Genomic DNA, 12,535 nt, shown 5'->3' on the forward strand with positions numbered 1-12,535 from the left:
ATTATTTTAAATTAATAAACTAACCATATAATCTAATAAACTAACATTAAAAAATACTAATTATTAAATTAACAAACTAACATTTAAAAAATAATTAAAATATAAAAATTGAATACGGTAGCCTGAAACAAACTTACATATCCATTAACCCTTCAACGGATATTAAGATCCGTCAACGGATATCGATATCTGTTGAAGGGTTAACGAATATGTAAATCTGTTTCAAGCTTTTGATATATCGTTTGTACCAGCGAAGAGCTGCCGCAACCGCCAACCACCACCCACCACCAACGTTGACGTTCAGTGCACTACCTTCTTGCACCACCAACCTCTTCGCACCACCAGAAGCACAACACCACCAAGCACACACCAAGTAGAGAAGAAGAGAAATTTGAGAATGAGAGCGGGGGTGTTGGAGTATGTGTGGGGTTAGACGAAGAAGTTAATTTTTTTAACCACTCTACTTATATTTTTACTAAGGGACAATTGTAGAATGAAGTGGTGGAAGAAGAAGTTGGGATGGTATTAGGAGAAGCTCTCCTGTTCGGATCAAGCAAGGCCTAATATAAGAAGATTCATTTTGAAAACTTTGAATTTTTTTATTAAAAATGAAAAAATTAATCATTAATTTGAAATAAATAAAATTCAATTTTGATCTTATTTATAATTTTTAATAAGCTATTGATAATTAAGAAATCACCAAATAAATCTTTTTTATATGAATAGTTCATAAATAAATTATAAATGTTTGTATTTATGCATGAATATTCATGCGAATATTAATCGATCAAAAGAAAAATTAACATTTGACTTAGTAACATTCTATAATTATAAAGTTTTTACAATTTGATAATAAATCAATCCATATAGTTATCTTATTATGTTTACATGATGGTAACTTTAACATATAATTTTTATATTTTTATTCACCTTTATGATATATTTGTTTTATTTTCCCTTCTGCAGTGCATTATTTATGTTTTAATATTTAATTTCTTTATATATGAGTTTAATCGTTAATCTCTGCATTCAATTCAATCTTTTTTTCTTTTTTTATTTTTATTTTATTCACCAAACTTCTGTCCCTATAAATTTTTATTTGATTCTTTTAGCTTTTTAGCACTACAACAGAGATTATATGTATCATAGACAATGATATATAAAGTGGAAACTAAAAGAAACAAACTAATTGTATAAGTTTCTCCAATTATCATAAAGACCAATAGCCACCAAATACTTTGACAAGTAAGAGACTCTCAAAATTGACCTAGTGACAATGTACTTAGACAAAGATAAAAAAGAGGGAAAAAATGAAAGAAAAATAACAGAAAAAGATAAGAGTGAGAAAAAGGAAAAAGATATTTATATATAAAATGTAAAAAAATTAAGGAAAATTTGGTTTTTTTTGGCAGCACAAACATGGACGGCAGCAGAGAAGGAATCGGGTAACCTCTCCTTTTTTTTTTTTGGAATTTTTTCAACAAAGAAAAAAAGATAACGAACTCAGTAAAAAATTGAGTTTATTTAAAAACAAATTTAAAATAATAATAACAATAAGCCTAAAAACCTCTAGGGAAAATTGAATTTATTTAAAAAATAAATAAAAATCCAACCAAAAAAAGGAAACAGGATTTCCTATAATCCTCATGCTTGGTTTTTTCCGTTCACATTCTTCATCTTCATTCTCTCTCTCTCATCTTTCTCTCTCCTCGCACCAAACCACACCAGCTTCCTCCCTTCATCTCCTTGCTTTCTTATTTGTGGAACCATTTTTGTCTCTTCCTCTCTGATCTTATACAGGCTCCTCCCCTTTTGCTTTCCCAACCCGTTTCGCGAAAAAGTTCATTTTTTTGGCCCCTTTTGGGGTTCCTGTACGTCAAGGATTCTGTTTCTATTGGGTCAATGGGGTTCTATTTTTCTAAAATTGCGCCTCAATTCTTGCTTTCTGGGGGTGATTGATTTGGGGCGAAGGAATGTAGCTGGAGGAGGCGGTGTTGTGTTCTTGATAACAATTTCATCCTCATTCAAAGGGGTGGTGTAAATTTCTTCAATTTGATTCGGTTTTTGTGTATCCTTTTGCCCCGGATACCCTTAATTGGTTCTAATTTGACTTGGCTGCGAAATCTCATTGGCTTTGGGTGGGCCTTTGGAGAAAGTTTGAATTTTTTTGACTCAGGTGAATCTGTTGGGGTGGAGTGTTTTTTTCCCTCTCTGTTTGGGATTGTCACAATCACTTTGAATTGGGCCCAAATCTAAGCAGAATAGATCATTGCAGCGGCTGCTGGTTGAGGTGCGGTGAAGGTCGTCCCATCATGGAGCATGTGATTGGTGGCAAGTTTAAATTGGGAAGGAAAATTGGGAGCGGGTCTTTTGGGGAGCTCTATTTAGGTATGTTTATGTTTCTTTTCCCTATTTGTTTTGTTTTGTTTTGATGTTTCATACTGTATCGTTTTACGTTTCTATTGCTGTAAAAAATGTTGAAGTTATATTCTGTCTCATGTTAGGTGTTAATATACAAACTGGAGAGGAGGTGGCTGTTAAGCTGGTACGTTAATTTTCTTGAAGCTTTTGAACCTTTTTCTGTCTGGATGGGCCACACATTTTTTTATATTGAAATCTGTCATGGATTTCTGGAGATCGCTTGATATATTTGTGTTTTTCTTTCTGGTGATTCAGATTGCATTTATGTATATTGTCTTTAATATGCATGATGATGTTAATCATCACCTTGTTATAATCTGGTTACTTCTGCTTTCGGAATTATATATCGTTCGCTATGTGGTCCTTTGTTACGCAGTAGACATTGTCACTTTGGATGTGAAATGTCCTGAATTTTCTGTTGATGCTACGGGAGTTCCAACAACCAACAGCGATAGATGGAATTTGACATGAGTAATGATTAATGATTGAAGTAAATAATAAAAGTAATGTCATGTCTTGCGGTTGAATGTTAACTTTTGAACAATAAGTGGATGATCTGTTCTTATGCTTGAAGTGACATGTGGAGTGTCATATGGTTTTCTTTGAGCTTTGTCTTGCATCTGCTGGATACTCACTTTGCTTCATATTTTTCCAACATAGATTATACTGGACTCCTCATCATATTTTACTGGTTCTGGAGATCATTTTTTTTGTAACTAGTTAATAGTCGTAATTACTCATGATATTCTACATTTCAAATTTCTAACAATGCCATCTTGTTCTCTCAAAATTCCAGGAGCCTGTGAAGACCAGACATCCACAGCTTCACTATGAGTCAAAACTGTATATGCTTCTTCAAGGAGGAAGTAAGTCTAAATCGCTCTTTCTTTTTAATATCCAGGATACTAAAAGAATCATCTAATCAACTGTTGCTTAATATTTATATTTATTTATATGATGATATACATTTTTCTCGCTGTTTCCTTTAATTCTGGTTTTATGATTGGTACACATTTTTCTCGTTGTTTCCTTTAATTCTAGTCTAGAAGTGAAATCAGAACTATTAGTCTCAAACCTTGCATTCTAAACAAAATAATTAAAATAAATGTTAGAAAGCAATCAACATTTTATTTTTGAGTAATCGAATATGCCATTTCCTTTATGAAGCGGGGATTCCCCACCTCAAGTGGTTTGGAATTGAGGGAGACTACAATGTCATGGTTATTGACCTTCTTGGACCAAGTTTGGAAGATTTGTTCAATTATTGTAACCGGAAGTTCTCGTTGAAGACAGTGTTAATGCTTGCTGATCAGCTGGTATGTCTGTATGGTGATGTTTTTTTCCAAGAAGGTACTTTAAGAAGTTATACTAATGTGTTATTTTTTTTTTTCAGATTAACAGAGTTGAATATATGCATTCCAGAGGTTTCCTTCACCGTGACATCAAGCCTGACAATTTCTTAATGGGTCTAGGACGGAAAGCAAATCAAGTATGATATTGTTGAAGATTATTTCTTTTGATTTTTGTTTGCTTATTTTCTCTCTCTCCTCTCTATTCTCTTCTCTAAAGTTGAAGCAGTATGTGTCTTTTGTAAAAGAGTGTTGTCTTTTTAAAAAATAATTACTTTAGTTTTAGGTGTTTGTATAAAAATCGGAAGCTGCTTTGATTAGCTTCTTGTAAAATCAACTGCTGCTTTTAAAGAAATTTTATTCTTATAATTGTAAACAAACATAAATTAGATTCTTCTTTTTTAACATGTCTAAATAATAATCACTAGAATATTTTATACAAAAATCACTTCATTACTAATCACTAATCTTAAGCAAAAGGGCCTTAATACAAGTGAAGTGCCTTAAATAGAAGAGTATGTTAAGCAAGAGGTGCATAATCATCTACTTAGAGGTTGGAGATTATATCAAACTGCAAGTTGCACAGTTTAGGTATCTTGTATCTATTGTACAAAGTGAAAAAGAAATAGAGGAAGCTCAAGAGATGTAGATCTCAGGATTCATGTGGGATGGATTAAATGGAGAAATGTTTCAGTTGTTATTTCTGACTGAAAGGTGTCTCAAGCTCAAAAGGAAAATTTACAGCACAGTCTACATTGGGTACTGAAGTGCCAACAAAAGCATAATCAAAGAAAATAAATAAGATTATTGATGTTACTTTGGAGAAAGTAGGAGGAGCACCTACTGGGGGAAAAAAGATAATCAAATCTCGTGGTTTGACCATATGTGGAGTCCAACAGAAACCCAACTAAAAATAGAGAAGCCATTGACAAATGATCTAAAGATCCTTTTGGAAGGCTTGGTTTTTGACTGAATATAATGACATCATCTGACCTAATATGTTTTTATCACTGTTTGGAGTCGGATTCCCATGTTTGTCCTTGGTTGATCAAGGATATTCTTGCTTCTATGTCCTTTACGATACTAAACAAATTTTGTCTGTGCATTTCTCTTATTTTCTTACCACATGTACAATCCTATGTGGTTTTGTTCGTAATACATCCTAATACTTTAATTTATGAGAAGATGTGTTGTTTCGGTACGTGCACTGTAGATATCATTGGTATTCATATATCTATTGTGTTGAAAAAAAAAGCAGTATTTGAGGGTAAGCATTAAGTGGATCTATCTGAGTACGTGATTGTACTTGGAACCAAGATGGTTCAAAACTGGTTTGCAATAAGTTTTAGCTTAACCAATCATATCATTTGATACTGCAATATAACACAAATAACTTACTCAGACCTTTTCATATATTTATTTGTCGTACCTTCAACATGGAAGGGTTACCCTGAATGAAGCTGATCCTCTACCCCAAGCTGACCTTCTTGCAGGTCAAAGCAATTCATTTCTGTAAAAAGGACATACTTTCTTTGTATCAGATATGCTCAGTGATGGGCCGGATTGAGTTAATTTTCTGTTGGGACAGAAAAAGGAGAGGGGAAAATAGTTAGGGAGAGGCTATTGGTCAGATAAACAGGGCAATGAGGATATGGGAGGATTCATTAAAAGAATTACAGAGTTAGTATGAAATTGGAAATCCTTTGTGAAGAGGATATTCTTAGTCATTCAACAAATTTGTTCTTTTTTTGGTTTCTCTCAATTATCACATTATTTATATGGGTTTGTAACATTCTTTTATTCTTTTAACTTGTGGATGTTATAAATGACTTGTTTTATCCATCTTTTACTTCCAATCTATGGCAGCTGAATCCAATTGTGTTGTCTGTCTAGAAATGAAATGTTTGACTTATTTTGATAAGAAATAACTTAGTTACGCATTCAAATTTCAGTTCTTTTAATTATACGTCTGTCTTTGTGTCTCATTTCAGGTGTATGCCATTGATTATGGCCTTGCAAAAAAATATAGGGATCTTCAGACTCATAGGCACATACCATACAGGTTGGTTCGGTGTCATTATTTAAGGAGGGTGTAATATTTAGTAAAAAATCAACACATAGGCAATCCTAGCCTATATAATATTGCACAGATCTTCCTCTCTTTGTTTCTAAGCATTTGATCACTTTACTAGACCATTATGCATTTATGCTGTCTTCTATTGGAACCTCTGCACTTGTATTACTTGTTTAGCTTAATAATACTAATTATTATTTATTATTATTTTCATCATCGAAATTGCTCCAGAAAATTCCCACTGGTAGAATAATGTGATACCCATCCAAACCTAACTTAGCATTGGAGTTTGGTTGTTTGAAATATATTCTTCTCGATCTCAAACAGGTTTTCTGATAATTGTATGCATTTTCCTTGCATAGGGAAAACAAGAACCTTACAGGTACAGCACGCTATGCAAGTGTCAATACTCATCTTGGAATTGGTGAGTAATATTTTGTGCTGATTGTTTCTGCTGACAAAAAAATTAGATGTAAATCATTACATTATTATCAGACTTGAATGTATTGTATAAGCTAATTATATTTATTTAACTGGTAGAACAAAGCAGAAGGGATGATCTGGAATCTCTTGGTTACGTGCTCATGTATTTCTTAAGAGGAAGGTTAGATAATTGAGAAATGCTTCTACTTTATGACTTTTGGAGGTTTGATGTTATTGCATAATTTCTTACCATCAGATTTCTTTCTTATGTTTTCTTTTTCAGTCTTCCCTGGCAGGGACTGAAGGCTGGCACCAAAAAACAAAAATATGATAAAATCAGTGAGACAAAGGTGTCTACTCCCATAGAGGTATTATGACTAATTGGATCTGTCAGGCTTTTGGGAGAAAGTAACACTGGATCTTGACATTATACTATGTTAGGTTAGATATTCTGATGCCATAGAGGCTAAAAGAAAAGACAGGGCTTGAAGGCCAGCTTCACAATAGTTTAGACATTTTGAACAAAGTATTCTTTTCTAATAAACACTTAGATGATCAAATGCTCTCAGGTTGACGTCCACATTTTGATTCTTAACCGTATATTGACCCTTGCATTCAACAGTAGGCACTTGCATAACCTGTAAATATTCCTCTTCTGTCTCATTATTTTTAACGTGCTTGTATAAACAGGTGCTTTGCAAATCCTATCCCTCTGAATTTGTATCATACTTCCACTATTGCCGTTCTTTGCGATTTGAGGACAAACCAGATTATTCATATTTAAAGAGACTTTTCCGAGACCTGTTTATTAGAGAAGGTATGTTCCCAAAATATCTGGCATAATAAAAGCTGTATATTTTACTGGAAACTTGTGTGTTTAGTGGTTGCAGATTGATTTTGTCATTGTTTATATAGGCTATCAATTTGACTACATTTTCGACTGGACTATGTTAAAGTATCCACAGATCAGTAGTAGCTCAAGAGGACGGGTTGGTACATTTGTGCTTGCAAATTTTGATTAATGTTTTCTGTTGTTGGTCACTTACCGTAGTTGTAATAGCAGCATGGCACTGGCAAGGCAGCTGGGCAAGCAAGTCCACATGTACAAAAGCCAGAAAAAATCTCAGGTTCATTCTCTTTCAGCTGAATAAGATACAGAAGTTCAGTCCTAATGAGCCTGAACTTGGGCAGTCAAAATTTGAAATTTAGTATATGCTGTGGCTGAAAATTTATACGAAAGCAGTCAGATATAGTTATCTTTTTGGTGGCTCACATCAATACTTAAACTGGTGCAATGTTCTCATTCCATTTTGTATATTTTGGTCATTCAATTTCTTTCAGTTGGGAAAGACATTCGAGAGAAATTCTCTGGTGCAGTTGAAGCATTCTCCAGGAGGAATCCTGCAGGTTCGAGTCCTCACGTTGATCACGTCAAACAGAGGAGTTTTGAGGATGTACCGGTGCAAAAGGATATGGTAAATATTGTTTATCCAACACCAATAATATATTGACCACCATTTGGTGCTCTTTTCTTATGAGAGTATTAGGGCATGATTTGACAACTTTTTTCACTTCCTATTTCCATTTTAAATTATTATAACTATAAAATGATGTCATTTTCAATTTTCTTCCTGAGATTTGGCAGAAGAATATGATGAGAACACTAAAATATTATTTTTCACTAAGCGAAAATTGTGATTCACTTCTAGAATTATCATTTAAAACAAAACAAGAAATGAAGATGATGAAGTTTTCTCAAACCAAAGAGATACTCTTATTTTGTATATAGCTGGTTTGTAGAGATGTTGCATGTTATGGTCATTTCTATGGAGGGTTTGTAGTTTGGGCTTTGAAGTACTTATGTCATGAAAGAGTTGGGGGAGAAACCAATTAAAAAAGTGAATAAGCTTATTACTCTTTCTCATAATCGATGGGGTGAATTTAAGTGTTAACTTTATGTTTCAATTTTGTACATGGCTTCAATATCCTTGCTCTTAACTGAAGATTTATTTGAAACTAGCAAGTATCCAGTATACATGTGCTAGTAAATACGTGTAAAATATGAATTATAAAAAAAGTCAGATAAGACCGATTAAATTGATAAAGGATTTCTTTCTTGTTAATTAAACTAAATCTAAACACTACAGAGGCGGCTGAAACATTCAGTTTTGATCACTCCCCAAAATTAATATAATATGTTGCAGGTTGTATTATCGGTAAAAAGAAAATCTATTGATTGAATAGATAATTTAAAAGAAGCATTGATTTGATGAGTGACACAACGAAAATCTATTGATTGAATAGATAATCTCTATTGTTATACAAGGATATAGTTTTCCCCGGCTCTATTTTCTCTACTGTTAATTCTTAGTCCAACCACATTTGCATGTGAAAGACTGAGTCCTGTGTTTAACTATCTTATTTGTATGTATTTGACTCTTTATGTTTTGTTGATAGCACTATGGCCAGCACAATACTGGTCGATATGGCAGCACTTCTAGAAAAGCCATGATCACATCAAACAAGCCAGTTTCCTCAGGTGACCATACTGGCAGGCCAACCATGACTGGGAGCCGTCCATCTGGTTCTAATAGAGTTCAACCGGCATATGACACCAAACAAGCAAATTATGCACGCGGTGCTGGTGTCCGTGGCAGAGGCCACCGCGATGATCCTCTGAGAAGCTTTGAGCTCCTCAACATCAGGAAGTAATTAAGTGAAGGGTGTGTCCTTTTGTTTCCAGTTCTGTATCTGACACACCTGTGATGCAAGAATAGTCCCAAACACTATGGAAAGAAACCAAAGAATGGAGGTCATAATGGCTTGATCTCCTTATACCAGTTTTGGACCAAGGTGGACTTTTTTCTACCCCTAGAATTGCTTCAGAAGGTTTCTCGGCCACTGTAACGTGTTCTTAAAAAGTCCAGAAGAGAATTCAACTAAGATTCTTTCTTATATTTAATTACTGTACTAGACGACACCTGAGTTGTAGCAAGTTCTCTACGATACACCATGTTATTGCTTGTTAACAATGAGCTCCAACGCTGCCTGTATGTTACATATTAACACTGCCCTTAAGAATGAAATTTATTCACGAGCTAGTATTTGGTTTCAAACTAGCTAATTCAAGAAATACCTGAATTTCTATTTTTAGCATGAATGACTTTTTGTTCTTACTTTAGAACCGGAACTCATCAATGCAAGTGGTGTCGATCACTTTCGAACTTAAATCTTGAAATTGCAATGTCCTCCAAGTTGGATGTTGAGTAAAGGCTATTGTTTGATCAATCCGGTTATTCTAAGTTAAATTATACAATGATCTACGATTAACATGGTCATAAATAAAATTTATGTATAAACTATGATAAATAAACCCAAGTTTCTTTGAAAAATGTACTAGTTAGACTTTACTTCTGTTCTTGTGAGATATTTTTAGAAGGTCTGAACAACCGATATTGAATGTTTAAACCAATTAAACTCATTTTCATTTTAGATATTGAACATAATCTAAACATGAAGAAGTTAGATACATGTTAAACCCAAAATACATTTCTAAAGTTTTAATGGTGACTAAAATAAAGAGAAAATGTCAAAATCTGAGTTTGAAATTTGAAATTGTAAGAAAAAACAAACAGAAGAGGAAAAAGGTAAAGATTGTAAAGATTATGTGACAAAACATATACACATAAGAGATGTATAGGCAGCCCTTACATCACTAACAAATAAACAAAATGAACAGATTTAACTAACACAAACACTTATTTAACATCCTTTAATGATATGATGGTGGGTTTATTAATCACCAATATGACACAATTCCTGAAACATGTTTTGTCAAAATGTCAACAACTTGAAAATGGTCAAGAAGGTAGACAAGTTGAACTTGAGGTTGTTGCACACGATCACGAACAAAATGAATGTTTAGATAAAAAATGTTTGGAGCGATAGTGCATAACAGGATTGACAGCAAGGAGAATTGCACCAAGGTTGTGAGAATAAATGATAGGATAGGAGTATAAAAGACCATATAAAGTTCCCGAAGAAGAGAAGCTATCCAAATTATTTCAACAAGCCCAAAAGCTATACTTTGGTACTCTACTTCAATGCTGCTGTGAGACACAACTCCTTGTTTGTGAGAGCCCCAGGAAACAAGACTGCGACCAACATAACCCCAATCAGCATCACTAAAACAAACAATGGACGAAGCAGGAGAGCTTGGGAGAAGAAGACAACGATCAACTGTCCCAGCCAAATAATGAAGGATGCGCTTCACAACTTTCCAATGAATGATGTTATTGAGGTTGATGCGTGTATTGACATATGTTGGCTTCTTTCTTTACCTTTAATCAAATGTACTGAGAGTTGTATTACCAAACAAGAGTTATATTCAAAGGGACTTATGCAAAATCTCAAGTAACTTTAATCTGTTGTGACTTGTTATGAAGTTGTTCTAAAACAATTTTCATGGTATTGTTGTAAATGATTTCATTTAAATAAAGTAAGACAAGATTGAAAGTAACCAATATATATTAGGATTGGATTTCACCTATCTCCTCACCTGTACTTTTACTTATTCAATATATATCAATGCAATTATCCGTGTCACTAAAAGTTTTTAGCTAATTCTAATTAATCACTTGAATTTAGAACCTCAGGATCTCAATCATAACGTTGATTCCTCAATTACTAATAAATGAATAATTGCTTTAAATGTAGAACTTTTAACTCAACAAAGTATTTAAATCTATTCCTAATATTTAAACACATTTTATAGTTTGGTTGGATCTTAGACATAAGATTAATTTCCCAACTCAATTCACATCAATTATATAAAATGAACGATCAATTCATCAAGTATTAAAGCATAAACCATGTCATTAACACATGAATAACAACAATGATATATATAATACAGAAAACTAACGTATTAATGCATTCAACTTCAATGCAAGAGAGTTAGTGATATTGATGATTCTTGTTACGAGTTGTTATCCCTCTCTCATGATTATCTAAAATATTACAATGAATATAAAGAGAAATCCTAAGAAAAAGGTCTAAGAGAAGAACTCCTAACACTCTATTTTTCTAGAAAATATAGATTGACACTCAACTCGAATCTTCAGTGCTCAGCAGGGGAAGTTTCCTCCTATGCAAGACTTTCTTGTGACTTAACTTTTTGCTTTAGTGTTTTCCTTCCTAAAACCCCTTTGGGCTTAGCTCTTCCTCACGATGTTTAAGCTCTCCGGATTTAATCAATTTAGGTTTCTTTCACCGGAGGATTTCTTCCATGGCTCAGTTCCTTGCATTGAGGCTCAGCTGTGGAGACAATTTTTAATGTGCAGACAATGAAAAGCTTTGTTCTTTGAGTTGTAGTTGTTGTTTGAAGACGAAGGCCCAGAGGTGAGATAAGCTTGGAGAGGAATATTATCATTGTTGATCTTTTGTTTGTCAAAACATTTTTCTCGTGACAATAGTAAAGATTCAATCTCTTCAACCGTGTGTGAATCAATGAGAGATAGAATAGAAGTTATAAAACTGTCATATTAACCATCTAGAATGGCTTTAATACGATCATTAGTGGTAATTAATCAGAGAACCAATAGCAGCGAAGGTGTCAACAATCTTTTTGTTATCAAGAAAGATAAACCATTTTTGTGAGAAGGGGCACAGAAGCTAGGAGCTAGGCAACAAGCAATTGATCTTGTTGATCATAGTTTAGAAAATTTGGAGTGATGCTGTTAGAAATCGCATCCTTGGGAGTGAGAAATTGGAAGGGAATATCATGACCTTCCAAGAATTTGGTCAGGTTTAGACCTTTCACGGTGGCAAGAACTTGTTACCAGAGTGCATTTTCAGAGTATGAGGTGGAAAGGAAGAAGAAGAAATAACATTTTCAGAGTGAAGGCTGAAGAAGAAAAGAACGGAAGCCATGGAAGAACTTAGATCAGCTCTTGATACTATCTAAGAGGAAAGAGAGAGAAGAGGAAAAAGAAAAACATTATATTTTATTATATGAACGAAACATTTACACATAAGATATATATAGACAAATATTATATCACTAACAAATATACATAATGAATATACAAACAGTTACCCACCTAAAATTTCTATATATATATATATATATATATATATATATATATATAGTCTTCTCTTCCCTTTCCTCGTCAACAATCATTGGTCATTGGGCGAATTATCCTATTCAACACTCATTGCTTTCCATCTTTCTCTCTCCTTCGTTTCCTGCGACACATTCCGTTCTCCA

The 12,535-nt window shown here is 33.6% G+C and overlaps 1 protein-coding gene across 2 annotated transcripts; it reads left to right on the forward strand.

The window, feature by feature from the left end:
* The first annotated feature begins 1,656 nt into the window (after nucleotides 1–1,656).
* Nucleotides 1,657–9,400, forward strand: LOC148200717 (casein kinase 1-like protein 6). 2 transcript variants are annotated; one of them, XM_088114649.1, is made up of 14 exons: nucleotides 1,657–2,388; nucleotides 2,505–2,545; nucleotides 3,218–3,287; nucleotides 3,589–3,737; nucleotides 3,815–3,910; nucleotides 5,762–5,832; nucleotides 6,207–6,268; nucleotides 6,385–6,448; nucleotides 6,551–6,635; nucleotides 6,958–7,084; nucleotides 7,183–7,256; nucleotides 7,328–7,394; nucleotides 7,609–7,742; nucleotides 8,725–9,400. In XM_088114649.1, the coding sequence occupies exons 1-14, from the start codon at nucleotides 2,313–2,315 to the stop codon at nucleotides 8,977–8,979; spliced, it is 1,371 nt and encodes a 456-aa protein (XP_087970775.1). In that variant the 5' UTR covers nucleotides 1,657–2,312; the 3' UTR covers nucleotides 8,980–9,400. The 2 variants fall into 2 exon arrangements, with proteins under 2 accessions (XP_087970775.1, XP_087970776.1); XM_088114650.1 differs by having other exon boundaries at nucleotides 7,331–7,394.
* Nucleotides 9,401–12,535: the final 3,135 nt, after the last annotated feature.

Source organism: Vigna umbellata, chromosome 4 (genome assembly GCF_029865625.1).
Source record: "Vigna umbellata cultivar VRB3 chromosome 4, Vumbellata_1.0, whole genome shotgun sequence".
In the NCBI taxonomy this organism is placed as follows: domain Eukaryota; kingdom Viridiplantae; phylum Streptophyta; class Magnoliopsida; order Fabales; family Fabaceae; genus Vigna; species Vigna umbellata.

Coding starts and splice junctions, on each gene's coding strand:
- LOC148200717 (XM_088114649.1), top strand. CDS start 2,313: ATGGAGCATGTGATTGGTGGCAAGTTTAAATTGGGAAGGAAAATTGGG. Junction 3,911..5,761: donor TAGGACGGAAAGCAAATCAA/GTATGATATTGT, acceptor GTCTCATTTCAG/GTGTATGCCATTGATTATGG. Junction 7,257..7,327: donor GTAGTAGCTCAAGAGGACGG/GTTGGTACATTT, acceptor TAGTTGTAATAG/CAGCATGGCACTGGCAAGGC.